Source organism: Mustela nivalis (assembly GCF_964662115.1).
Source record: "Mustela nivalis genome assembly, chromosome: 18".
NCBI classification, from domain to species: Eukaryota; Metazoa; Chordata; class Mammalia; order Carnivora; family Mustelidae; genus Mustela; species Mustela nivalis.
Window position 1 is genome coordinate 41,692,640 of NC_139037.1, and position 26,792 is coordinate 41,719,431.

Here is a 26,792-nt window from a genome sequence, read left to right on the forward strand (position 1 = left end):
GCTGTGGTACCTTCCTGTTTGAGTCATCACTTGACACAGGCTTCAGCTTGGCCTGAGCCTCCATTTTGCTCTCTACAGTCAGACATAACAAATGTTACATCTTTCCATTTATATGAGGTACTCAGATTAGGCAACTTGGTAAAGAAAGTAGAAAAGAGGTTATCAAGGGCTGGTGCAGGTAGAAATGGGGAGTTATTGTTAAGTTGATAGAATTCATGTAGGGGAAGATTAGGTAAGTCTGTGAATGTAATTAAAAACGCCACTGAATTGTGCACTTACAAGTGGCTAAATATTAAGTATAATGGTATGTGTTTTTTACACCCCCCCCCCCCACACACACACAAGAGTTGAGGGAGGGACGTGAAAGAGTTGACATTTTAGAAGAAATGACCTTTAGGTAAATCCCTGAAGGAGATGGAAGGTCATATGGCCACTTGCAGGAAGGATGTGCGGGCAGAGGGAGTAGTAAGGGGAACAGACATTCCAGAACCGGGCGGGGGTTGGGGGGGGGCGCACCAGTGTGGCTGAAGTTGAGTGAGCCCGGGGAGAGGGAAAGGAGGGGCGGTGAGAGAGGGCTCAGGGCACTGTAGTTTGGCTTCTTCTGGGAAAGGGAGCGCCGCAGGAAGATTTGGAGCAGATGTACGTGATCTGACCTGAATTCTAACAGGATGCTGCCGAACAAAGCATCCCTGGGCACTGCACCGGCCACCAGCGGCCAGTTCGCGACCTCCAGAGAATCTCTCAGAAAAGGCGTCTAGGGCTTCCCAGGAGGCGCTTCCCCTCGCCGCCTTCGGGGGGCAGAAGAACCCCGCTGAACGCCCCGCGTTTCGGCGCCTCGACGTGCCCCGCCCTAAGGCGCAGGTGGCCCTGGCCCCGGCAATCCTTGTGCGGAAACCTATCCCTACTTACGCGCCTCCACTCGGCCCCTTTAAGAACCAAAGCGCCCCGAGCGAGGGATGCCCGGGGGCTGAACCGCGACTATGGAAGGGGCGGGGGAAGGCGGGGAAAACTTCCGAAAGTTTCCTGGGCCTGATTCCCCTCCGGCGTCCCTAACAGGGCAGAGCTTCCTTTCCGGAAACTTCAGTCGGTTCTTGCAAGTCGTCTAAGTGGAAGGCACCAGAGGCCCGTAGCTACTCGGCGCCCCCCGGACGGTAGCCTCTGCCAACCCAAAGCTCGCTTAGACTCGCCCCTCCCCGCAGGGTGTACCTAGGCGGGTCCATCGCCAGCCGGGGAGAGGGGTGTGGGCAGAGCGGAGACAGGTGCAAGGAGGGACCCGCCCCCCGCAACAGGTGAATCACCCCATTTGGGCCTCGGTTCCCGTGAGTCACACTCTGCTAGGCTCACCCGGGGAGGAGAGGGCGGGAGAGGATACCCAGTCTGCACGCGCCCTCCCGGCCTGCTGGTCACTTGGTTCCGACCCTTGGGGCCGGAGCGCACCTGGGTCAGCCCACTTCCGGGGAGGGAGGTGGAGGAGCCCCTCCCCGCCGCCCACCCCCTGGCCCAGCCCTCTGCTCTCACCAGTGTACCTGGGTCGATCCATTCCCAAGAGTGCACAGGGGGTGGAGTGGCTCGGAGAGCCACAGTGGGTCAGGCAAGTTTCCCCCCGAAAGCTGGAAGGGTGCTCCTCATCCACGTTATTTCCTCTCATTAAAGTCCTGGAACAGGGCAAAGTGGTCTTGGAATAGGGACAAGGAACGGAAGCGGGAAGGGGAGGAGCACGCACCCCTCCCAGCCTTGGTGCGTGCCGCGCCCCCTACCCTCTCGGTACCAAGTAGGGGACGCGCGGGCTGGACGCGCCCAGACGGCGGCGATGGCGCCGGTGGCCCGCGGGCTTTCTATGTGGATGGGCCCCAACCCGGCCTTTCAGGGCTGGGGCGCGGCCTTTTTCGTGTGGCTTTTTCTCACCACCTTGTGCACAGGTACGGAGAGCGGGGCCTCTGGTGCGGCGGAACGGCGGGATGGCACTATAGAAGGGGGATGGATGGAGTTCTACACCGCCGAGCTGGCTGAAGAGCTGGGGCAGGGGGAGAGCCGAGATTAGGATTTCCTGATCCCCAGGGTCTCGGGAAATCCCTTGGGTGCCAGAGGGAGGGAAAGTCCCCATTGGAGTCAGGGAGCGCTCCCCCGCCCTTGTTCAGAGATAGCAGGAAGTGAAACTCCCTGGACCGCGAACCCTGGAGCGGCAAGGAGAATAGGACCCTTTGTGGTGTAGGGGTGAAGGACCACCCGATCACTTGGCAAGGCCGGGAAGGGGACTTGGGCGCACCCCAAGATTTCTAAGTCTTGGGGTAGCGGGGATCGGGTACTCGAGGGCTGGATCAGACGTTTCCTGGAGAGAGAGTTCAAGAAACCATGCCCAGGCCTCAGGTGGGTGTAGAACTGGGGAGTCCCCAGCCCCCAGCCCCACCCATGTCCCGAAGTATCTGCTTAAGGGTCTGGTGGGATGGACGTATGGACTTGGTGTGAAACCATCCTGTTGGCAAGCTTTCACCTGGCTCGGATGTTTGTTTGTTTGGATGGGGTTGTGGAGGGGACTTTATCTCTCCCCAAGCGCTTGTTGTGTTCCTTTGAGATGGCTTTGGGGAGGATGAGGTGGGACGCTGCTGGAGCATTAGGGGAGCTTTACCTACTCCATGGCAAAACAGTTCAGTGAAACAATTCCACAATTGCGCGCCCACCACCGCACCCCATCCACAAAGCCCCGCATAACTTGGGACCTGTACTGGTTGTTTTTGCGATTGGGCCTTGAGTGTGGGCGGCTTTGTGGTGGTCATTTGTGTCTTCCTGTACAGGCCACAGAGGGAGGTACTTTACATGAAAGAATGGCTAAGGGAAGAGGGAGCTGGGTTCAGACGCCACAGTCTGGGAAGAAGGATGGACGGGATGTTCCAAGAAATCTGGCTGTGTGACCTTGTACTTGCCACTTTAGCCCCATGGGTCTAGAAAATGGGCACGATTATCAGAGCTTACCTCTCCGGTTCCAGGGATTAAGAAACAATGTGTGCTAGGCACTCTGTAAAGCCATTACACTAGTAAATGTCAAGCGGGCGGCACTCATTCCTGCTGCAGCTCACAGAGGCCCTGGTAACTCTCTTCTCGCTCTCAGCCCCGACCAGCGCCATCCAGGTGACGGTGTCAGACCCCTACCACGTGGTGATCCTATTCCAGCCCGTGACCCTGCCCTGCACCTACCAAATGACCACGACCCCTACGGCGCCCATCGTCATCTGGAAGTACAAGTCTTTCTGCCGGGACCGCATCGCCGATGCCTTCTCCCCGGCCAGTGCTGACAACCAGCTCAGTGCCCAGCTGGCAGCGGGCAACCCAGGCTACAACCCCTATGTGGAGTGCCAGGACAGCGTGCGCACTGTCAGGGTCGTGGCCACCAAGCAGGGCAATGCTGTGACCCTGGGAGACTACTACCAGGGCCGGAGGATCACCATCACAGGAAGTATGTTGGGCGGGGCAGGGGGGTCGGAAGGGGCGGGGCTTGCTGGGGTGGTGGTGCTGGCTCCGTTGTACCTTTGCCTGGTGTTCCCACCGGGCAGCTCTTGAGCACCAGTGCCTGAAAGGATTGATGAAGGGAGGTTTCCTTCCTTATATCCATCCATTCATGCATCTATGCTTTATTGAACAGCAAAGATTTATTGAGCCCCTAAGATAGGCAGGCGCTCTTTGAAGCTGGAAATAGAGCAGTAGACGCATTCATCAAATCCTCTCCCTCCTGGAGCTTGCATTCCAGGCAGGGAGGCGAACAAGATAACACACGCTGTCAAGTGCTTGGAACATAAAATTGGGTAATGAAGAGAAGGAGGGGTTCTCTAATAATAGGAATACCAGCACCAAGAAGTAAAATTTATGTAAGGAACAACTTAAAAAGGGCCTCCTATGGGCCAGGCTCTCATCCAGGTTAGACCACACAGTAATGGTGTGAGTAGATTCTGTTGTCATTTTATAGAGGTCCAGAGAGGTAAAGCGACTTGTGCTGGGTTGCAAAGCTAGGAACAGGGCTAGGATTCTAAGTTAAGTGGCTGTCTAGGCACACAGATAGGCAGGGGCTGGAGCTGGGATTTGAACCCAGGCGGACCTCAGAAGACATGTACTTAGCTGTAACGCTGAGAGTTAATAAGTGCCTACTGGGACGAAGGGGGAGGTGAGGAGTCGTTCATTCATTCTTCTGGTATTTATCCAGCATCTCCTAAGTGTCAGGAGCTTTGGTGCTGGGGATGTATGTGGTGATCAAGACAGCCAAGGTCCCTTCCCCCAAGAAGGTGACATTCTAGTGAGGCAGGCTATAAACAGCCAGATAAAGAGAGAGTTTCAAGGAGGACTGAGTGCTACCAAGAAAGCCAGCTAGGACCAGGTGCTATTTGGAATGATGACTCTGGGGTGCACACTTCCAGATCTTTCGCAAATGTGATTTTAGAAGGACCAGACCCTAAAGAATCTTGAGGAAGGTGATGGGTTGCAGTGGGCGAGTGATGAACCCTTAACCCAATTAATGGATTTAGCCTTTCACTGGGATTAGAGTATTAATCTTGGGGATGGGGACAGAGCGGGGAAGGGAGTGGCCCCTTACAGACCCCAAGGGACCAGGCAGGCCATGGAGCACAATCCCTCACTCCATCTAGAGACAGTGGACAAAAGACAGGCTTCCAGGGACCCAGCCTTTTAATTGTGTTTGGGGGAGGGACTGGACCTGCTTGCCCCTCATTTTCCTGAGAAGTTCAGCCCAAAGCATCTTGCTGTTTGGTGGTCAGAGAGCTTCTCGGGGCTTCAGCCTGTACAGGCTCCTCTCCTAGAGCCCTGTGACCTCTCGGGCCTGGACAGGCATGACAGCCCAGCAGCCCGGTCAGGACAACCTGAAAAACCGAGAGTGCCCTTGACGGCTGGCTGAAATCATGCCTCCTCTGCTGAGTCTAAAATTCTAGAGTGACCCCCAGGCTCTCCTGGCAGTAGACTCTCCGTGTTCCAGAGGCCTCCAGCTTTCAGTGATCAAGCTGCCTTGAAGTGCTCTTGTGTTTGATACAGGTCATAATTTGTAAATATCCATTGTGTGTACGTCCTGTCAGGAAGCCTGGGAGCCGAGAGAGCTTCCTGCATTTCAGCTTTGAGCATGGAGAAAAGTGGACCTCCTTCTAGTATTCCTGGGTCACCATCTGTCCAGGTTTTAACCAAAAGCTGTCCTAGGCAAACTATAATGGTGTCCACGCTCAGTATCCATTCGTCCCTGCTCTGGGTGATGCGGAGTACTGGGATGCTTCTCCCTTGCCAGGCTGCTGGGGGCTCCTGGGACCCCTGAGATGAGGGTTGCCTCTGCTCTATGCAGATAAGGAAGCAGAGACCCAGAGCTATAAAGAAGGCCCGGCATCTTCTCCTGGCACCTGAAACAATGAGGGCAATGCCCAGTCCAAGTGATGTCAGGACCAGACACAGGCCAGGAACAGGGTGTGCCTTGCAGGAAGGAGGTGGGCCCAGGCCTTAGAATTGATCAAAAGAAGCTGGAAGGCCATATTTTGTGTGGGTTTCGCAAACATTATGCAGGCCAAGCAAAACACACAGAGGCCTGGAGCCCAGATTTCAACTCCCGGCCTCTGAACTTTTGCAGGAGCAGGGGGTTCCCATCAACGTCCTCTGCACTGCGCAGGGACCTGCCCCTGAGCTTTGGGGAGAGATGTGGTTGGAGTCTGACTTAAGGATATAGGTGGAAAATCAATGGGCCAGCAGGGTGTTACAGAGAAGCAGAAAGATTGGGGAGCATGTGGTTCTATGTTGTATGAGGGTTCGATGAAGGAGTGCATGGGTGGGGGACCCGGCGCAGGGACAGCTCAGTACTCGGTGACTGGATGCATGACGCGGAGGGGAGTCACATCCTCTGCCCCTTCACGGCTCCTCAGAAGGTCACCTTCCCACGAAGGTTTCTTCCAGTTCCCCCTGAAATTTGTACAACTCCCCACTCCGCTCTGGGACTTTCTCTCTGCCTTCCCTGATTGGTTTTCTCCATACTGCTTATCACCATGTGATATGTGATCTGTTGACATTTTTTTATTTGTCTTTCTCTCCCAGTTAGGATCTGAGCTCCGTAAGAACAGGGATTTATGTCAGCTTCTCAAATGTGCTGGGGGGTGGGGTGGGGGATCTCTATGTTTTTTTTTTCCTCTTTCTCTCTCAAATTCTTCCAAGAACCTTGTTTTTATAACTAGCGAACTGAGAGAAGTTTGAAAAATATTCATCATGACAATAACAAACTCATTATAGGTTGACATAAATTACATACTTTTTATGAAAAAGATAACCCTATTTTCCAGAACACAGCAAAAGACCTCAATGAAAAGTATGGCATTGCCTCAGCTTTATGTTTTTGCACATCTCCTTCAAATCTGCCTGAATAGGAAAAGGTGGATTCTCGAAGCTGCTCCTGCTTTCAGCTCATGGTGATGGCACACACTAGGCTCTGGAAGACTTCAGGGCCCACTCATGAGAGTGTCCGTGAAAAAGGCAGATGACATCTTAGTATTACTATGATAATAACTTTGACCTCAAGGATGCTCCGAAAAGATCTGGGGGGCTCCGGGGCCATAGATCAGACTTCGAGAACCATTGTTCTCTAGTACACCACCAGGGGCCTCGGATACTGCCAGGAACGTAGGCTGCATTTGGGAATTACACATTGAATATTGAATGAGTGTATCAGGTGCCTATTTGAATATAGCCACGTATGTGTCGAGAATGCTGGAACAGGTGGCAAGAGGGAAGGAAGGGGAGCATGAAGAGGGAAGGGGTCTACTTCCTGGTCCTGGCCAAGGTGTCCGTGTCAAGCACGGGGGTCTCGGCACTGGCCAAGAGAGACCAGATTCTGCTTGCATGGGGCCCGCATTCTCCCAGGTGGGAGGTCAGCCCCTCCGCCGGTGGACGCAGTTCAGCAGTCGGGTGGGGGTTATACTTGTAGGATGGAACCAGGCCTGTGAGCATCTGGGAACCAGTGCCGGCCAGAGGGAGTAGCACAAGCCCTGGCAGGTGTGGGCGCAGCATCTTGGGGGACAGTGAGGAGGCCAGTGTGTCTGGAGTCTGGTGAGCAAAGAAGAACAGGGTTGAGGCCGGTGTGGTAACCAGTAGCCGGATCTTGCCAGGGGCCTTGCCGGCTGGGGTTAGATGCTTGGAATGGTAGAGGAAGACATTTGCAGAGGGTTTTTTTTTCTTTTTCCTTTCTTCTTTTTTTTTCTTTTAGAAAAAGACTGTGAGTGTGGGGGAGGGGCATAGTGAGAGAGAGAGATAGAGAACGCGTGTGCCCACACAGCCCAAGCAGACTCCCTGCTGAGCTTGCAGCCTGACTGTGTCTTGATCTCAGGACCCTGAGATCACAACCTGAATCGAAATCAAGAGTCCAGTGCTTAACTGACTGACCCACCCAGGCACCCCAAGAGGTTTTTTCTGTAGACCTGAGGTCTTTCGAAGAAGGAAGAAGGCTCCCATTCTTTCATTCCCTCAGCAACGGACTGGTGCCCTGGTGGGTGCGGCCCGGTGCAGATAGAGGCGCACCCAGTTCCTGGCCTCCAAGCCCAGTGGGGAAGGGTGGTGGGTGCGAGGGGCTGGGAGGGAGGCAGGTCAGCCGGAGCCAGGGAGAAGGAGCCGCTGGGGAGCTCTGGGGGTGCTCACCTGGGCCTGTTCCCATCTGCAGTCGCCGAGGTCCCGCCCGCTCCCACATGAGTGGATGGCCAGAAGGATTTAACTAATTAAGGCCTGAGGAGCAGAGAGGAAACCGGATGTGCTGACTTTCATTACTGCCCTAATTGATGGGCTCCTCACCCGCCTGAGCGTCCCAAGCCCTGGGCCTGACCTGGAATGTGGGGCTGATGACTTGGGAGCTGGGGCGGCCCTCGGCTCCCTCTCACAGCCACTCTTTCCCATGCCTGGGCAACACCTGGTTTTGGAATCTGGCCTGTTTATGTCTGCCTCACCACCCAGGCCCCTTGCCCTGGGGGCTACACCGATCTCTGGGGTGGTTCGTGTTGGGGGAGTTAGCTTTGCTGTGAGAAGGGGTACCACGATGGCTCTAGGTCTGCCGCCCAGGCTCTAGATCAGCCCCATTCAGGATTCTCTGCTGGGGCGGATTAGGTCATCTTGCCAGACCTCTTTTCTTATCTACAAGACAGGAAAGGTTACAGGACTCACCTCACAGACTTGCTGAAACACCCTATGTTAAATAAGTGTTTACAACCGAGTCTAAAAAGTAGCCCGCCCTTGGTACAGATCACTGAATGCTCCCTCCGTCCAACTGCAGCCCCGCTCTCCTGCCCTGTTCCTTCCTGATGTGCTCGTGGGGAGGCACCAGTCCTCCCCCTCGAGGTGTCCTCACCTCTGTCCTGTTGCAGATGCTGACCTGACCTTTGACCAGACAGGTTGGGGGGACAGTGGTGTGTATTACTGCTCCGTGGTCTCGGCCCAGGACCTCCAGGGGAACAATGAAGCCTATGCAGAACTCATCGTGTTGGGTGAGTTGGTTGGGCCGCAAGGGCCTGGGAAGGGGTTGGCGATGGGATCAGGGCCCCTTCTTCAGGCACCTCTGTACATCTGCCCTCTGCCCTTCCGCTCACTCTGTGCACTGTCGCCTGCTTTGCTCTCCTCTCATGGCACTACCAGTCACTGGGGCTTCTCTGCCCTGCACCCCAGGCAGGGAGCCTTCCCTCCAACATGTCAAATAAGCCAGAACCAAGCTGAGAGTGGAGAGAATTGGGAGACTCTCCCTCTCCCCGGGCTCCTTTTTTAATAAAAATCCCCAAATTTTCAGAGGTAATTGGCAGTGAGTGGGGAGGGAAGATGGTGGTCTCACTGAGGGGAGGCTGGACTCGCTCCCTGCCCCATCCTGGGGGCCGCAGCTCACGCACATCCCTGGCCAAACTCAGGAACCTCACCCTCTGCCCTGAAGGGCTGGCATAGTGTGGCTGACACGGTGAGGCCACTGCCACGTGCTCAAGGGCAGGGTGGGATACCCACCAGCAGCCCTGCCCCGTCTGGCCTTGAGCCCTGCTGCCCCGTGCGGCTGGGATGCTGCCATTAGCCAGATGCTCTATTCTCAGCCAACACATATGGTCTTCGGCAACGCGTGCTGTATGGGTGCTGCTGGGTTGTACGTTGCCATCATCACATGCATGATGCAAGGAAACACATGTGTGAATGAGCACACATGATGGTGGGGGGCGTGCACCAGGGTGTTCTGATCACGACAGAGCTCGTGTGTGGGTGACAGAATGCATGTAGCAGGGCCCTGGAGGACTCCGTGTGTGGCCACATGCACAGCCTACGTCCACAGTTCCCAAAACACAGCATCAGGACCTGCTTGACATTGTAAAAAATTCTTGAGGATCTCAGAGAGTTTATGTATACATTTTTGTGGATGTTGATAGTTGCTTAATGTTACAAATGGAGAGCAGGCGGTTTTTTTTTTTGTTTTGTTTTTTTGTTTTTTTTTTAAGATTTTATTTATTTGAGAGACAGTGAGAGAGCTTCAGAGAGGAGAAGGTCAGAGGGAGAAGCAGACTCCCGGTGGAGCTGGGAGCCGGATGCGGGACTCAATCCCAACACTCCAGGATCATGACCTGAGCCAGAGGCAGTTGCTTAACCCACTGAGCTACCCAGGCGCCCTGAGCAGGTGATTTCTAAAGCACAAGGCACTCGAGCACACAATCCACTCTAATCAGAGCAGTGAGGTCACCCCTTCTCACAGAGCCTCTGGAACACCCATGGGAGAAGCAGCGCGAAAAAGGCAAATGGGACTTGGTGTTCCTCTGAAAGTGGTCTTGTCCTCCTGGGCAGGAAGGCGCTTTGGGAGCCCCTGCTTTGCATGCTAGAACCAGGGGCAGGTGGCGCAGAGAGGTGAGCCCTACTGGCTAGAGCTTTGCGGGCGTAGAGCCGGGTGTCCCCGTGATACAACGCTCACGGGATGCAGAGAACTGGGGGCACTTAAGGGGAGGCCCTAGGTGGGCCACGGAATTTGTGCGGGGGACAGAATGCTGGAACTCCGGGCCACACTGTGACTTGTATGGGCTGTCAGCACTTCTGCCTTCGTGGGCCTCTTCCCTCGTGTTAAAAAATCAGATGTTTTGTGATTGCATTGCTGCCAAGACCACTCGTTATTATGGAATCGATATTGCTATTTTTCTCCTTCAGATTTTGAAATAAAACGAAAACATTTTCTTGGGTCCTAGGGCACTGTGCCTACCCTGCCTGATGGAACAGGACTAGCCCTCTCACGGGAGATGGAGCCCTTGGGGGTGATAGGACCCGTGTATATGGAGAAGATGGGGTGCTCACACTTGAGGCTGAACCTTCAGAACCCACGGGATGTGTTCTGGAACACTTTGGGGTGACAGAATTCCCCAAGGCATGAGAGAGTGGGTGAATTGTGGGCCTGGAAGCCTTCTGGAAAACAGTACCTACATGGTTGAGGGCAGGGAGGGGAAGGAACCATGGAACCATGTGCTAAGACCCTCCTAGCCGCCCCCCCCCCCCTCCCGCCACCGTTTCAGAACAGACCTTCACCCTGAAGAGCCTGGAACGAGGCTTCAGGGTAGGGGCGGGCTGGGCTGGCCCTTGCCAGCATAATCTGTCTTTCTTTTGTCCCTCCAGGCAGGACCTCGGGGGTGGCAGAGCTCTTACCTGGTTTTCAGGCGGGGCCTATGGAAGGTACGGGGTGGAGCCCCCCCATCCTAAACCCCACTCGCTGTGTGGACCCCCACTAACCCCACCTGATTCCAACTCTGTGGCCTCTAGTGACCTGGCTCTGGGGTTTGGGGTGGGCTGGGCTGGCTGCAGAGGGGCCTGGGGTGTAGACAGGGGGCTCCTGTTGACTGGTGCCTGTGGTGCTCTTCTAAAGGGTGGGATCTGGGCAGCTGGCTCTCTGTCCCTCCTGTCAGCTACATCCTGTTCTTGCTCCAGCCAGGTGACCTCTGGTTTTCTGCCTGGCCGGAGGAGCCCCGTGCTTGCAGGTTCCCCGAATCCGGGACTGGCCTGGGAGTCGGGGGGGCTGCCTCTTTACTGCCGCGGCCCCTGCACTTGGCTGGAGAATCCAGCAGGGGTCGCAGCTTTCCCAGGAAGCTTCAAGAATCACCTTGCCCTCCCCCTGACTCTGCATCCCCCCTGAACAGGGACCTGTTCCCTGTTCCCTCCCAAGCCTCCTGGGAGGAGGGCCTTCCTTCTCAGGGCCCGTTTCCTCTCTCTGCAGACTGGCTGTTCGTGGTCGTGGTCTGCTTGGCTGTGTTCCTCGTCTTCCTCCTCCTGGGCATCTGCTGGTGTCAGTGCTGCCCCCACACCTGCTGCTGCTACGTCAGGTGCCCTTGCTGCCCGGACAAGTGCTGCTGCCCGGAAGCCCGTAAGTGCCCCTCACGTGCCCACCCCTGCCCGCCTCCCCCTTGGGTTCCGGGGCAGGAGGTGGCCATGCACTGACTTCCCAGGGCAGTGCCATCGGTCTGGAGGGTATGGGGTGATCAGCCTGGGAGAAAGTGGGCCAAGGAGGATCTTGCTGTCTTAAGTGATCATTTACATATGCTTCCAACTTTGCATTCATTTTAAACTTTCACTTATTTTGAGGTGTTTTAAAAGCATCATTTATGCACAAGGTGAGAAATTATCAAATAGTATACAACATCATTCACTGGGAAGTACAGCTTTTTTTTTTTTTTTTTTTTCTTATTTATTTGAGAGAGAGTGGGGGTGGGATGGGCCAAAGGAGAGGAAGAAGCAGACTCCCTGCTGAGCAGGAAACCTGAGGCCAGGGGAGCTCCAACCCAGGACCCCAGGATCATGACCTGAGCAGAAGGCAGGTGCTTAACTGACTGAGCCACCCAGGCGCCCCAGTAAAGCTCCCTTTAAAAATAAACTCTTAAATAGAAAAGGTAAGAAAACAAGGTTTACAGCACTAATATAATCTATACAATTTTCAAATCCCACATCCACACAAGCACCCTGGTCTAAGGACATATCAGAGTAGGTCCCTGAGGGCTGGGCGTGGAAGTGAGACTGGAGATGAAGGGGAAAGAACAAACAGAACAGGGAAGGGGGAAGCAGAGGAGAAGGTGGGGTCTCCCTCTTGCCACTGCCCCCCACTTCCCCTCCTCAGGGATGGCTTTGTTGCCAGTTCCTCCCAGAGTGCCCGAGCAGGGCCACAACTCTGCTCAGTCCAAGAGGCTTTCAGGGTGAAATCCCAGGCAGCTGTCGTTGGCTTGGGCAGGTGGAGGCTGGAGGCCTGGCTGGGTGTTTTCCCCACTGGGAAGCCCAGGCAGTGACTTCCCCTCGTGCTTCCGGCACTCAGTGCGGGGCTCGGCCCGCATAAGTGCTCCGCACCCTTGAGCTGTTGGCCATGTTACTGTCAGCACTGGTCGTGACCAAGGGCCAGGAAGCACATCAGAGCCATGCCTCAGCTACCACATGGCCTCAGACAAGCAGAGCTCCCTCTCCGAAATGGTTTCCTTCTTTATAGGGTTCCCACGTGGCGGTGTGAGCATTAGAGGAGGACGGTGTGCGAGCACCCAGCACAGGGCCGCCGCTCGATGCATACTGGCTAATTTCCTGAGCACTGAACACCCCAGTGGACCGCCCCGTCCTGCCAAGTGCTGCTGCCCTGGGAAAAATCCACTGTCCTCTGGAGGGGGATGCTGGCCCTCCTGTGTCTCTTGTCGTTTCTAGTTGAGGGCTTCAGCCTCAGGTGGTGGGCGCTGGTCTCAATCACAGGTGTGATCCCCACCCCAGGAGGGGGATCTGCAACCAAGTTTGCAGTTACCCCACTGATTAAGGCTGGGCCCAGGATGTCCAGTGTCTGTCCCAAGGCCATGCTCCTTCCATCCAGAGACCCTGATACCTCAAACAGAGGACCCATTAACTCCCTGCCAGAGGCCCTGTTACTTTTGCCAGGGCCACAGCCCTGATGAGGCAGCTGGGAACAGCAACTCCCACAGCTTATAAAATGCCAGCTCCCCCGAGCTCCTGAGGGGGCCCCTCCTGGGGCTACTGAGCCCTGAGCCTCCTGCTTCCAAATTGAATCAGAGGAAGTAGCTTCCCCGGACTCCCATCTCCCTGTCACAATCCCAGGGAGGAAGCGACTTGCTCTGTCAGGCCCAGTGACTTTGACAGGAGAGCAGCCACCTAAACCCTGCCTCTTGCGGGAAGGAAGAGGGCAAGGAGGATTTGCCCTTGAGCTGTCAAGCCTAGCAGGCGGGGGCGGGCTGGGAGAGGGTGTGGCCCGGGGTTGGAAACACTAGAGGTACTTTGAGGAGTTGCTGGGCTGCTTGGCCGCAGGAAGTGAACGCTGAGGCTCCCACGCTTTTGCCTTGGAATGAGTCCCACTGCATCTGAGCCTAGAGAACCCAGCTGCCATGAGAGAGGAGTGGGCATGGGATTCCCCCTGCCCAGATGATGCATTTTCTGGAATGGTGGCCCAGCTGCCAAAGGGGAATACTGGAATCTGGTTGGAGGGTCCAGCACGTGGGCTTTCTCTAAAGGGGCATCTTTGCTCCCTATTGCTCTGTAAGAACTTGGGCCAGGGTGGCCACCTCTCCTGATGGAGTGGTTAGAGAGCTGGGATTTTCGATAAAACCTCATCAAACGAGGGCAAACCATCATATAGTCAAACAACCATAGTGGCTAGCCAGATGGGGCCATGGGCTGCTGGTGTGCAACCCCCACTGCCCAAAAACTGTGAAAAAACACAAACAAGGTGTGAACCAATGAAGTCGATGGCCTGAGTCTCAGGAACCCTCCAGAAACCAATCCAAGTGCCTAGGGAAACCCCATGGCTCAGGGGTTGGGAGAAAGGTGCAAGCACATGGCCCTCCTGACACTCTAACAGAGCAAAGGGTGGCATGGCTCCCAGCTGCTTTCTCATACTGTGTGTCCTCCCCAGTGTATGCTGCAGGCAAAGCAGCCACCTCAGGCGTCCCAAGCATCTACGCCCCCAGCACCTATGCTCACCTCTCCCCTGCCAAGACCCCGCCCCCACCAGCCATGATTCCCATGGGCCCCATCTACAATGGGTACCCCGGCGACTTCGACAGGAACAGCTCAGGTGAGGCCTTGAGTAGCCGGGAAGGGGCTGGGGCAGGGGTAGGCTGGGCATTTGGGCACTAAGGGGCCTGGAGCCAGAAGAAAGGGGATTGGAGGCTGGGTCTGGAGGGCTTTGCTCCATGCAGGCGGCCACTGACAGTCCAATTTCCCCAGTTGGCGGCCACAGCTCCCAGGTACCCCTGCTTCGTGACACAGACAGCAGTGTGACCTCTGGTGAGAACCAATTGTTACAAGGTTGGATGTGTTTTTATGGGAGGGGGCTGGGTCAGCATCTCTCCTCCTAAACTTATCACCTCCATCTCGTGTCCTTAGAAGTCCGCAGTGGCTACAGAATTCAGGCCAGCCAGCAGGACGACTCCATGCGGGTCCTATACTACATGGAGAAAGAGCTGGCCAACTTCGACCCTTCTCGACCTGGTGCCGCCAATGGCCGTGTAGAGCGGGGTGAGTGGGAGCCTTGTGGTTTGAGGGGTTTCTGAGTAAGGAGGGAGCAGCTCCAGGTATGCTTGCTGGAAATCCTGGACATAGTACCTCCTTTCCTACGGTGGCCACAGTGAGAAGTGTACAACACTCTGCATGTCAACACTTAAAAGATGAGAAGTCCAGGGCCCCCAAGAAAGTATATGAGCCAAGTGGGTGACTCTCCTGGGCCCTGGAGATCCGGACCTCCCAGCAGTCAGTGATATCCCCCCTTCCCTACAGCCATGAGTGAAGTCACCTCCCTCCACGAGGACGACTGGAGATCCCGGCCTTCCCGAGGCCCTGCCCTTACCCCAATCCGGGATGAGGAATGGGGTCGTCACTCCCCTCGGAGTCCCAGACGGTGGGAGCAAGAGCCCCCTGTAGAGCGGCCAGGGAGTGGTTGGGGGGCCGGGCGGCCCCGTGCCCGATCTGTGGATGCTCTGGATGACCTCACCCGGCCGGGCTCTGCTGAATCTGGGAGGAGGTCTCCCCCAAGTAGGGGGAGGAGAGGTCAAGCCTATGGACCACCCAGAAGCCGAAGCCGAGATGACCTCTATGATCAAGATGACCCAAGGGAATTTCCACACTCCCGGGATCCCCACTATGATGACTTCAGATCTAGAGACCGCCCTCATGCTGACTCTAGGCCCCGCCATCACCGGTCCCGGGACCCTCGGGAGGATGGCCCCAGGTCTGGGGACCCCCAGTATGATGGGCGGCTACTGGAAGAGGCCTTGAGGAAAAAGGGGCCAGGTGAGAGGAGGAGACCTTACAGGGAGGAAAATGAGGAGGAGCCCTACTACCCTCCAGCACCTCCCCCTTACTCTGAGACGGACTCCCAGGCATCACGGGAAAGGAGGCTTAAAAAGGTGAGAACAACCCTTCCTGCTTTAAGACCCTTCCTGGATCCTCTCCTCCAGTCCTCCCCTGCTCACACCCATTTTCTTTCTCCCTTGCAGAACTTGGCCCTGAGTCGGGAAAGCTTAATCGTCTGATCTCACGTTTTGTATGTACCTTTTGTACTTTTTTTTAAATTTGAGGGACTTATTGATGATCTGCCCTCTTAAGACTAATAAAACTTTCGATCACAAGGCTTGTGTCTAGAGGGTGTTTCTTTTGCTGCACGAGGTGGGTAACCCGGCAGCTGCTGTGTCTATGGGTCTATGTGTGCGCGTTGCATGCCTGCGAGTCTGCAAAAGGCCGCGTGTCCAGCTTTCTCCCAGGACTTGCATCCTGGGCCAGGAGGAAAGCACCGGCTTTGCCTTCCTCCCCGGGCCAGGAGTACGTGCCCCACGCTGACTCCGCCCGGCCCTGCGTGCGCGCCCCGGCCCCGCCCGGGCGTGCGCATGCGCCCTGGACCTCCGCCTTCGCGCACCCCCGACCGGCTGCCGGGAGCGCGCGTGCGCGCTCCTCTCCCCTTCAACCCGGTTCACCTCCCCCCAACTCCGACCTACTTTACTGTTTCCAAACCCCGCAGCCTGCCTCGTCCCCGGCGACCAGAGCCCCTCCTCCGGGTCCCCCGGCGTTCTATCCGGGGCCGCGTTCCACTCGGTCGGCCCGCCGGCGAGTGCCGGGCGGCCGCGGAGGCGGCGACGGCGACCTCGCGCCCCGCCGAGACCCGGGCCCGCGCGCGCCCGCCCGCCATCGGAGACACACAGCGCGCGCGCTCCCCGGGGGCTGCCCTCCCCCCGCGCGCGTCGGCCCCGGGCTCGCGCCGCCGCCGCCGCCGCCGCCGCGCGCGCGCAGCTCAAGTAAAGGAGGAAAAAAAAGGGGGAAAAAATAGAAAGCAGCGGCGGCTGTAGCAGCGATCCGCCGCCGGACTGGGCCAGGCCGGGCGGCGGACGCGCGAGCCGGCGATTCAGGGGAGAGGCGGCAGCCATCCAGGGCGGGCCGGGTTAAAAAAAAAAGTCGCGGCGGCGGCGGCCGCTGCTCAGGGAAGGAGGCCCGAGGGCCGCGTGCAGCGGGCGGGGGGCGGCTGCGCCGCGTCCCGGAGCCGGGAGCCGCCGGGAGCCGGCGGGCGGGCAGGCGGAGGCGGCGGCGGCGGCTGCAGGAGCAGCAGCGGCGGCGGCGGCGGCGGCGGCATCTCCTCCTCACATGACCCCACTGTTTGTCCCCGTGATCAGCGCGAGCGGCTCCCGTGTCTCCTCCGTCCCCTCCTGCCGCGCGGCGTGAGCGCCGGGCTCGGGGGCCCCCCCCGGCCGCCCGCCCCCTCCCCTCCCTCCCCTCCCCTCCCCTCCCCCCCCGGGCCCCGCGCCCCCCCCGCCCCCACCCCCCCCATGGACATGCTGGACCCGGGTCTGGATCCCGCTGCCTCGGCCACCGCTGCTGCCGCCGCCAGGTAAGAATGCCCGACCGGTCCGTGCCCCCGCGCGCCCTGGCCCCGGCCCTTCGGCCTGGCGCCGGGGCCGCCATGATCCCGAGCGGCCGCTGGGCCCAGCTCAAAATGGAGGCTGCGAGGGAGGGGGGACCCGCGCTAATAGCCTCGGCCCCGGGTCCTAGCGGTGCCCTAGCTCCAGACTGGGCCGGACGGGACGGGGGCCGTGCACCTGGGCAAAGGGGCGGGGGCGCGGGCGGCCCTGACCCCCTCTTCTTCCCGTGCTCCCCGCAGTCACGACAAGGGACCCGAGGCAGAGGAGGGCGTCGAGCTGCAGGAAGGTGAGTGCTCGCGGGTCTCACCGGGGCCGCGGCCTGCGCCTGGGGAGGGGACTGGGGGCGCCTTGGCCGCGTGACCACTGACCATGCCCCCCCCTTCGACCGCAGGCGGGGACGGCCCTGGGGCGGAGGAGCAGACTGCGGTGGCCATCGCCAGCGTCCAGCAGGCGGCGTTTGGCGACCACAACATCCAGTACCAGTTCCGCACAGAGAATAATGGAGGACAGGTGAAGCTGCGGGTCGGGAGCCCGCGGGCAAGTGGAGGAGGGTTGAGCCGAGGGTCCGACCGGCGAGCTGGGAGGGGCTCAGACCTGGCCGCGGCCGGGACCCCAGAGCCGATCTCGCTGCTCTGCCGCCCCCTGCAGGTGACGTACCGCGTAGTCCAGGTGACTGATGGTCAGCTGGATGGCCAGGGAGACACGGCTGGCGCCGTCAGCGTCGTGTCTACAGCTGCCTTTGCGGGGGGGCAGCAGGCTGTGACCCAGGTGGGTGTGGATGGGGCATCCCAGCGTCCTGGCCCCACTGCTGCCTCTGTGCCCCCAGGTCCCGCAGCGCCCTTCCCACTGGTAGGTGCCCACAAGCCCTGTGGGGATGGAGAGGGGACACTGACGCTGTTCTTGGGAATCCCCAGAGGGTGGGGCAGGTGGCACACTGATGCTACCTTTAAGACCATCGAGGGGGGTGGGTCAGATCCCAGTTCTTCCAGGTGAAACTTGGGTCAAGAGCTTTGAAATACCATTTTTTCTTTCCTTAAGATGGGGATGATGGTAACAGGGAAGCCTCCTAGATGTGAGAGTGGATCATGCTGTCAGTTGATTGCTGGGCCTGTGCTCAGTTCCCCGGCTAAGAGACAAGGCAGAGTGGCACACACAGCGGGATTTCCCATGGTCCTGAGCGCGTGGGGAACGTCCAACATGGCAAGAAGGGGATGGGTTGGTGAACAAAGATGGCTAAGGGTGGCCTCTGTGTCCTCCTACTCCCCAGGCCGTAATCCAAAATCCCTTCAGCAATGGCGGCAGCCCGGCAGCTGAGGCTGTCAGTGGGGAGGCCCGGTTTGCCTATTTCCCAGCATCCAGTGTGGGAGATACCACAGCTGTGTCCGTACAGACCACAGACCAGAGCTTGCAGGCCGGAGGTAAAGGAAGGGCCAGGGCGGAAGGCAGGGGAGGCAGCAGGCTAGCAGGGAGGGAAGCCCCCCCAAGCTGTTTCTAACTGCTCCTCCCCTCCAGTTTTGGCCCTAACCCCCGCTTTCCCTGCAGGCCAGTTCTATGTCATGATGACGCCACAAGACGTGCTTCAGACAGGAACGCAGAGGACGATTGCACCCCGGACACACCCCTACTCCCCGTACGTGCAGGGGTCCCCAAGAGCGGCTGGTGTGAGGGGTCCAAAGGAAGGGAAGGTTTTCTGGAATGGGAGCCAGACAGTTGTGCACACAATAAGCAGTCAGTATATTTTCTGATTTCTAATTTCTAATTTTCTAATTTTGCTTCTTGAGTGTAAGCAAGGGAATTAGCATTTTTCCTCTTTTTGCACTGGAGTTTACTTTGCAGGGATAATTTTTAAGTCTGACTCCTTAACAGATGTGTAGACAAATGGGACCTGAAGGAACCCGTGCCTATCTTCTTCCTCTTCTAGGAAAATTGACGGAACCCGAACACCACGGGATGAAAGGAGGAGGGCCCAGCACAACGAAGGTACAGTCCGGGGGAGTTTCTGGGCCCCACAGCCACCACCAGGCCCGGTCCTTTGTGTCATAGATCGCCAGCACGCCATGAGTGCTTAAGACGTGTTTGGTGAATGCTGGAAATGTAGAAACAGGTAGAAGTTCGTTGTTAGGAACAGATAGGCAGGAGGTGTGAACTGGAGGTTGTTTTTTCATGCTGGCTAGTGACCTTGAACTCACGGTCAGCGTCTTAAGTGGCACATTGCATGTTTACCTGTGGATTTTCTGCCTCTCTTGAAAAATCGGTTTGCTTTGGTTTCCCTAGGACTGCCTTCCCATGTGGCAGCTGTCGTGCTCTTGTCTGTCAGTTTCCCCTGTTCCCCTGCCCATCTAATTTCTAGAAGCAGCTCTGGTCTGCTGGGGAGCACGTCGGAGATTGCAGCTCCCAGAAGCTGTGCCCCTCGCTGGCCAAGGCCGCACGTCAGGTCCTTCCATTAAACACTGGATCCCACCTTGAGGTCATTTTGGTTCTTAATACTGACCCTTAGTCCTCCACTGTGTTCCCTCCTCCCCGTCATGGTAGCATGCATGTCCAGGGGAGCACTACGCCTAGACAGTCATCCCTCTGCGAGTGTTCCCTGAAGTTGGAATCTAGGCTGGGTGGCATGCACCCTGGGCTGGTCTGGAGCCTGGTCTGCGGTATCAAGGAGGCTGGTGTCTTTCACAGAGAGCTGGCCTTTGGGGGAGCCTGTCAGGCAGAGGAGAGCACTGGCTGGGGGGAAGGCAGAATGAGACGAGGCTGCTTCGGGGAGTGCTGATTTGGTCAAGACAGAGGTTGTGAAGTGTTGGGGGTGGGGGACCAAGGAGGACTAAGGCAAGCGTTAAATGTCAGGGTGTGGCCTTGAGAGTCCTGAAGGTGTCCAGTTGGGTTTGAGCCTTTTCAGCTATGACCTGAGCAGCTCACTGGGCTCGGCCTCTAATACATCTGTACCCCATATCTGCCTGGCTTTTAGGCCCTCGGGTCCTGGGGGTGATAGAACAAATGAGGTCTTGGCTCTCACAGTGTTCCTCCTGGTGAGAGAGACAGATTACACAAGGCTGTGGTGTGATGTGAGGTCACGTAGGTCCCGTGGAGGAGATAAGGCCCCAGGAGAAGCTGGGGAGTGATAGCGGCAGGGCGCTCTGTTGGCCTCTCAGAGATGTGACGTTGGAGCAGAGGTCTGAACGGGCCAGCCAGGTCCCTGAGGAAGAGTCCCAGGCAGAGGGATTGGCAAGTGCAGACCCCCAGGCCTGAGCCAGAGCAGACTGGATGTGTTTGAAGAAGAGTAGAATTCAGAGAAGGAAAGAGGAAGTTGGTGGCGATGCGGGAGGGCTGGCCAGGTCACGCGGGGCCTTGTAAGAACAGCATCCCTACTCCAGGGTTTTTATTCTAGTCAGAGGGGAAGCCAGCAGAGGGGTCTGTGTATGGAGGTGACAGGACACCAGAGGCTGGGACATCAGAGGAGGTGACTGTAGCTGTCAGCCTGAGACAGGACAGGGCATGAAGTAGGGGAGTGCGTGGGGCAGAAGATTCCGAGCCTGGAGAATCAAGGTTTCGTGGTGGCGTCAGGTTGGTTGGAAGGAAAGGGAAGGAGAAGGGGGAGGGTCCGAGCTTGGTTTTGGGGCATGGTGTGTTTGAGGGGCCTCCAGTAGGCTACCCACGCAGTCCTGGCCTGGTTGCTTACTCGCTCTCTGACGTCGGGCTGCTTCTCAGTCCCTGCATCTGTTGAGTTGTGTGTGAAATGGCCTTGGCTTGACTTGCCCCGACGCTCATGGCCAGTTCTGCCACTGCAGACACGCAAGCCTGTGGCCGCATAGTGGGCCACGTGGTAAGGCTGCGGCCTGTGACTTGGGCCCCCCCTCCACCCTGCTCTGCACGCTCTGCCTCTCGCCTGCAAAGTCTTGAATCTTTCTCATCCTGCAAAAAGCAGTCAGCAGTCTTGCTCATAACCTTGTCCTTCCACTCCTGCTGCATCCATTCTCTTGTCTCCCAACCTGCACACGTCTTTATCCATCCTCTGCCCACCCTCCCTGGACCCTGGGCCGTTTGGCTCATTCCTCTACCAAAAGAGGTCTGTCTGAGGTCACCCATGACGACCTCATTGCCAAATCCACTGGCTTCCTTTCCTGTCTGTGCTCCAAGCCTCTGACCCTGCCTGTTCCTTTCGGGAATGTTCCTCGCTGCTCTGTGCACTCTCATTTTCCTGCACTCTGCTTTTCCCTCCCGGTTTGCTTAGAGCAGAGCTTCCCAGTAGCTCCAGGAAGTTTGTTAACAGTCACGATCTCCAGGGCTGTCCTCTCAAGGTTCAGAACGAGTAAGTCACAGGAAAGCCCAGGAGCTTGGATTTGAACAAGTTATCCATGTGATTCCTCCCATTGGGCAAGGCTGGAAACTGCTTTGACTCTTGGTGTCCCTAAAGGTCTGGCCTGTCTTCCGTTGGTCTCAGGAGAGTTGAAGCCTTCGGGATGGGACTTCATCCCGGGGATGGTCAGCATCCCCCAAACCTGTCCCCAGTTGAAGGCATTCATCATTGCTCCAGAAAAGAGTGATTCGGACAAGGGGAGTCCTCCCAGGGCTCCCCGTTGCCCTGGCCCCTGGCTGTGTACAAAACTGTTTTTATTCCATTTTTCTCTCCTGAACTCCAGAGCCATAATTTGAACCACCCCTTCAAAATCTTCATATCTGGGTGTCCTTGAGACACCTCATAACTCAGCTTGTCCAAAACAAAGTCCGTCCCACCACCCCTACTGCCAAAGGCTCCCATGCAACATTTCCTTTCCCAGAGGGAAAAGGCACCCCTGTTAGAATTACCCAAGCCAGCACCGAAAGTCAGGGCCACCCTCCACTCTGCCTGGGCTCCTTCCCCCACATCTACAAATCCCAAGATTCTGTGCTGAAGTAGATCTCAAATCGGTTTCTCTTTCTCTTTTTTCCCCTCTTTGCCACTGTTTCTTGGGAACGTCAGAGCCCATCTCCAAGCCCCATGGGGAACTGGAGCCTGTGGGGCCAACCCATTGCAGCCGGGTCAGAATTTGGGCCCACTGTCACCGGGGACCTCTGAGGAGCCAGAAGTCCAGATCTTTATGTGAAATCTGATTTTCAAATGCCGGGTGGGATTGCTTTTTCTATTTCATTAGTTTCTCCTCTCAATGTTGCTAATTCGTTCCATCTACTTACTTTGGGCTTAATTAGCTTGGAGTTTTTTCCCTAGCCTTTCAAGATGATTTAAACCTTTCTTTTTTCCCAGCACAAGCCTTTCTAGTTGCAGTTTTCACTCCAGTGCTGCTTCAGCTGAATCCTTTTGGATATATTGGTTTTCATTATCATTCAGTTTAAAATACTTTCCAATTTTCCTAATGATTTCTTCTTTGACCCCTGGGTTATTTAGAAGTACATTGCTTAATTTCAGAAGGTTTGTGGCTTTTCAGGTTATTTTCTCGTCACTGATTTTTAATTTAGTTCTGTTCTGATGGAAAACGCACTCCTAGTATATAATGTTAGTCCTTTGAGATTTGTTGAGACTCATTTTATGGCCCTGAATATGGTCTGTGTTGTGAAAGCATCCACGTGTGCTTGGAGAAAATGTGTGTCTCTACCACAGTGTGGAGTGCTCCCTCGGGGTCAGCCAGCTCAAGTTGGTTGACACTCGTCAGGTTTTCTTTCTTTCTTTCTTTTTTTTTTTTTTTTAAGATTTTATATATTTATTTGACGGAGAGAGAGAGATGACAAGTAGGCAGAGAGGCAGGCAGAGAGAGAGGAGGAACCAGGCTCCCTGCTGAGCAGAGAGCCCGATGCGGGCCCCAATCCCAGGACCCCAGGATCATGACATGAGCTGAAGGCAGAGGCTTAACCCACTGAGCCACCCAGGTGCCCCATTTGTCAGGTTTTCTATCCTGACTTTTTTGTCCGCTGCTTCCCTCCGTTACTGAGAGAGGAACAATAACATCTCTAAGCGTGTCTGGGAGTTTGTCCGTTTCTCCCCTCTCCTGGAAGATTTCATTTCTGGCTAGTTTTCAGTATCCTATGGGTGTAACTGAAGCTTGTCTCTGGAATAGGTGTGGCTTTGGTCTTGACGGGTCATCTTGTTTCAAATGTGCCAGGATGGTCTTCCCCAGCCACAGGCCTGCCTACCGCACTACCTGCTCAGTGAAAGGGCCTGGGCCCATCACCAGAGCATTCGAGGCCTTCACAGCCTGGTCTTTCCCACCCCCAGCTGCACCCCAGAGTATATCCAGACATTTCTGCATGTTCCATGCCTGTCTGCCTGATGCCCCTCCCTTCAGAACCAGCCCCAATGTGCCCTCTCCAAGTCTTTCTCTGAAGGCCCACCACGCCCCAGCGCCATGCAGAAAGCATTGGCTCACCCTGGTATGCCCCCTGGCACGTGGTGCAACCTTCAGTCTTAACACTCCACCGGTATCCGTGTCCCCTGGATACGCATCGCATAGGGTGCCGCGAGTACCAGTGGGGCGGAGCCAGAGTCCGCCGCAGACTCTGGGCTTGCAAGGTGCGCCCCTGCACACAGTCGGGCAGGCAGAAAGGTTTTTTGGTTTTGGGTTTTTTGGGCTTTTTGAATTTTTATTTATTTGGGGGTGCAGAGGGAGAGAATCTCAAGCAGACTTCCTGCTGAGTACAAGTGTGACCTGGGGCTCAATCCCACAACCCTTTGATACTGTGACCTGAGCCAAAACCATGAGTCAGACGCTGAGCCTCCCGGGCGCCCCGGGCAGGCAGTAAGTTTAAAGTGAATGCAAACTGGAGAAGATGTGCCTGCCCCCCACCCCCACACCCCTGCCCTCTGCTGGCTGGAAGGGAAGAATCCAAAGTAGGAGGCCTGGTGCCCGGGCTTGAGAATGCCAGACCGCATGAGGGGAGAGCAGGAAGCTGAGAGGCCGTCTGCTGTTGCGTTCCTCTGCTGAACCCTGGACATAGAGCACACTGCTCTATTTGGGGATGGGGTGGCCAGTGCCGCCAGGCCCGGGCAGACTCTTGGTTCCACTGAGGTATTTAGCCACAGAGTTCCCAGGTTGTAGGACATGACCATCCTCCGTGGGGAGCTGCAGCTCTTCCCAGGGTGATGGGACGTGGGCATTGCACACTCACCCCAGGGCCACTGGTGACTGAAGTGGAGGCCTGGAGAGCAAGGGAGGAAGAGGGACCAGGGAGGAAGAGAGTCCCTGGAGGGGAGGGTGTCATAATCCAGGCCGGAGCGGGGGGAACCTGAACGTGGGAGGGGACTTGCGATGGGCAGGCAGAGCCAGGTGCCAGCAGCCAGCATGGGATTAGCTGATGAGCAGCCAGGCATGTTCTTTGTGAGAACAGCGGGGTCAATGGCGGGGACCTCAGAGTCCATGAGGAGTGAGGGGTGTGATTCTGGCCCACCCTGCCTTTTCATTCTTCCCCAGACCCCTTCTGGCAACCCCCACTAGCACTGCCCAACCCGGAGAAGATACTCCTTTGCCCCGCTTTGCACATCCCACCTGTAGGCGGCGTCTGTCCCTGAGCTGTCCTGGCAGGAGGGAAGACGAGGGTCTGTGATGGTTGGGGAAGGTGTCTGGACCTTCTTGGGTGTGTCCACACCAGCGCCTAGGATTGCGCTTGGAAGGTGAGGAAGATTCTAGCCCAGCTTTGCTTCTGTGGGTCCTGAACCCTAGTGTGAGGTGCCAGTGAGGGCAGATCCCAAGCAGCTGTCTTGTAAGGCTGTGACGTGAGCCTGATGAGAAGCCGGAGGGAAGGCACGTGCCCCATCTGGATGGGGTACCTGCCACTCAGGTCAGCTGACAGAGTTTGGGTGAGATGGCTGAGTGTTAAGAGAATTAAATCACAAGTCTGAATTTTTCAGAAGTCGTCTTCCATTGGCCTGTCAGCCTTGGCCTTCAAGGTAGAGTTCACATTGCTCTTGGGGGACTCAGTGACTGGTGGGGCCAGGCCCCCGAGAACCACAAGTGCCAGCCTGGGCAGCCTGGGACTCACTGCCCGGGCTCTAGAGAGGGATTTTAGCTAGGGGCGAGACATGGTCAGACTATGATTTTAAAGATAAAGGAAAAACAAACTTGGGGAGCCCAAAGGAAGGCCTGAGTACTGAAAAATGGAAGGCAGCAGCCATGGCGGGAGCAGATGGGGGTGCCAGGGTCCTGTGGAAAGGGGCCCTGGCTCATTCCAGCCTCCCAAGAACACAAGCCACAACTCCCATTTTTCAGAAGATGCCAATTACTACGTGAAATTTAATTTCACATAACATTAATTTAAATGTTGGCTCCGATTTTTAAAATCTGCCAGGCTGGTCATCAAAATGAACCCGCCGTCCCAGCTGTTGATTCTGCAGCCTAAAGGTGTGTGCGTGGCCCTTGAGGCCGAGACCTTGTTCCTCTCAAGAAGCAGCGGGAGGCGGGGCGCAGGTGCCTGCGTCTGGGCACTGCTGCGCTGTCCCCGTCCGCGCTGGTGGGAGAGCGCCTGGCACGCAGAAAGGTTGCAGGAGCCCTGCCGCTGATGCTCCTCTTACCTCTTGCAGTGGAGCGGAGGCGGAGGGACAAGATCAACAACTGGATCGTCCAACTTTCCAAAATCATTCCAGACTGTAACGCAGACAACAGCAAGACGGGAGCGGTAGGTGCCTGCCCCCCCCCCCCTGCTCTCCCACCCTGGCCCTCCAGACCCCCATACCGCCTGGGACAGGGCCCTTCCCCTTCGAGAAGGTCAGCCTGGCCTGGCCCCTGGGCTTGGGCAGGCACCATCCGGGGCCAGCTGGCGAGCGGCGCTCACTGGCGCCCTTGCCCACCCTCCAGAGTAAAGGAGGGATCCTGTCAAAGGCCTGCGACTACATCCGGGAGCTGCGCCAGACCAACCAGCGCATGCAGGAGACCTTTAAGGAGGCGGAGCGGCTGCAGATGGACAATGAGCTCCTGAGGCAGCAGGTGAGGGGCGCGATGGGCGGGGCGGGGGCGGAGCCAGCCCAGGTGCGGGGAGCCAGCCCCTGGCTCCTTGTCCCCTGGCGGGTCCCCCTGTCGTGTCATATGTGCCAGATCGAGGAGCTGAAGAACGAGAACGCCGTGCTCCGTGCCCAGCTGCAGCAGCACAACCTGGAGATGGTGGGCGAGAGCGCGCGGCAGTGACGCCCACCCCACTGCGCGGCGGGGGCCCCTCCGGCCCTGCCGCCCCTTCCCCAGCCCTTAGCACAGAGAGGGACAGACGCCCCTCCCCCAGCTGCGTTTTTTTATAGTAGATTTTTAACAAAACGGGGAGAAATAATGCATTTCTGTGGATAAGCACCCACTGCTCTCCTCAACTTGGGAAACGATATCCTCCCTCCCCCTCTGTCTGTCTCCCTTCTCCGGCCCCCATGAAGCCCCAGCACTTCTAGTGGTCTTGCCTGGAGGCACGAGGGAAGAGGACAGAGACCCTGCCATATCCTGCTGCCTCCTTGGTCTCTAGAGGTACTGAGACAGGGTGCTTTAGGGAAGGAGGGGAGTCTTTAGGGGGCCATCCCCGGGGCCTGGACCTACGCAGGGAGGCCATGTCCCACCCCACCTCTTGTTTCTGGATCCCTGCTCCCCTTTGAGTGTGTGTGTGTGTTTTAATTTTCTTTATGGAAAAGTGGACAAAAAAAAATAGAGAGAGAGAGAGGTATTTAACTGCAATAAACTGGCCCCATGTGGCCCCGCCTTGTCTGTCTGTGTCTCTGTCCATCTTGGGTGTGGGGAGGGAGCCCGCCGTCCATGCAGAACTCCGTGAGGGCAACTCTGGGAGCAAGGCCTCGGTGTGTGTGGCTGAGGACCCCGGTCTGTCGGTGGGTCAGATGGGTGGAGAAATTAAGGACTATCCCCTTTGAGGCTCCAGGTGCGCATATGTGGTGTGGGGGCGTGAGGCACTAGGGTCAAGGACATGTCTCATGTTTTCCGAGGAGAGGCTGGGGTCTCT

General features: G+C 56.9%; 2 protein-coding genes across 8 annotated transcripts; both read left to right on the top strand.

Annotated features, from left to right (window-relative positions):
- Positions 1 to 829: 829 nt before the first annotated feature.
- On the top strand, positions 830 to 15,608 carry LSR (lipolysis stimulated lipoprotein receptor). 6 transcript variants are annotated; one of them, XM_082708701.1, is made up of 10 exons: positions 830 to 1,919; positions 3,107 to 3,451; positions 8,373 to 8,492; positions 10,627 to 10,683; positions 11,222 to 11,368; positions 13,895 to 14,056; positions 14,209 to 14,268; positions 14,368 to 14,499; positions 14,758 to 15,386; positions 15,477 to 15,608. In XM_082708701.1, the coding sequence occupies exons 1-10, from the start codon at positions 1,811 to 1,813 to the stop codon at positions 15,510 to 15,512; spliced, it is 1,797 nt and encodes a 598-aa protein (XP_082564827.1). In that variant the 5' UTR covers positions 830 to 1,810; the 3' UTR covers positions 15,513 to 15,608. The 6 variants fall into 6 exon arrangements, with proteins under 6 accessions (XP_082564827.1, XP_082564828.1, XP_082564830.1 ...); XM_082708702.1 differs by lacking the exon at positions 10,627 to 10,683 and having other exon boundaries at positions 864 to 1,919; XM_082708704.1 differs by lacking the exon at positions 10,627 to 10,683 and having other exon boundaries at positions 879 to 1,289.
- Positions 15,609 to 16,337: 729 nt separating this feature from the next.
- Positions 16,338 to 26,542, top strand: USF2 (upstream transcription factor 2, c-fos interacting). Of its 2 annotated transcripts, XM_082708707.1 has the most exons (10): positions 16,338 to 16,855; positions 17,126 to 17,172; positions 17,278 to 17,396; positions 17,535 to 17,735; positions 18,154 to 18,304; positions 18,429 to 18,516; positions 18,808 to 18,866; positions 25,387 to 25,481; positions 25,661 to 25,789; positions 25,898 to 26,542. In XM_082708707.1, the coding sequence occupies exons 1-10, from the start codon at positions 16,794 to 16,796 to the stop codon at positions 25,985 to 25,987; spliced, it is 1,041 nt and encodes a 346-aa protein (XP_082564833.1). In that variant the 5' UTR covers positions 16,338 to 16,793; the 3' UTR covers positions 25,988 to 26,542. The 2 variants fall into 2 exon arrangements, with proteins under 2 accessions (XP_082564833.1, XP_082564834.1); XM_082708708.1 differs by lacking the exon at positions 17,535 to 17,735 and having other exon boundaries at positions 16,706 to 16,855.
- The last annotated feature ends 250 nt before the right edge of the window (positions 26,543 to 26,792 follow it).

Coding starts and splice junctions, on each gene's coding strand:
- LSR (XM_082708699.1), top strand. CDS start 1,811: ATGGCGCCGGTGGCCCGCGGGCTTTCTATGTGGATGGGCCCCAACCCG. Junction 11,369..13,894: donor GTGCTGCTGCCCGGAAGCCC/GTAAGTGCCCCT, acceptor TGTCCTCCCCAG/TGTATGCTGCAGGCAAAGCA. Junction 14,057..14,208: donor CTTCGACAGGAACAGCTCAG/GTGAGGCCTTGA, acceptor CAATTTCCCCAG/TTGGCGGCCACAGCTCCCAG.
- USF2 (XM_082708707.1), top strand. CDS start 16,794: ATGGACATGCTGGACCCGGGTCTGGATCCCGCTGCCTCGGCCACCGCT. Junction 16,856..17,125: donor ACCGCTGCTGCCGCCGCCAG/GTAAGAATGCCC, acceptor TGCTCCCCGCAG/TCACGACAAGGGACCCGAGG. Junction 18,517..18,807: donor CGGACACACCCCTACTCCCC/GTACGTGCAGGG, acceptor TTCCTCTTCTAG/GAAAATTGACGGAACCCGAA.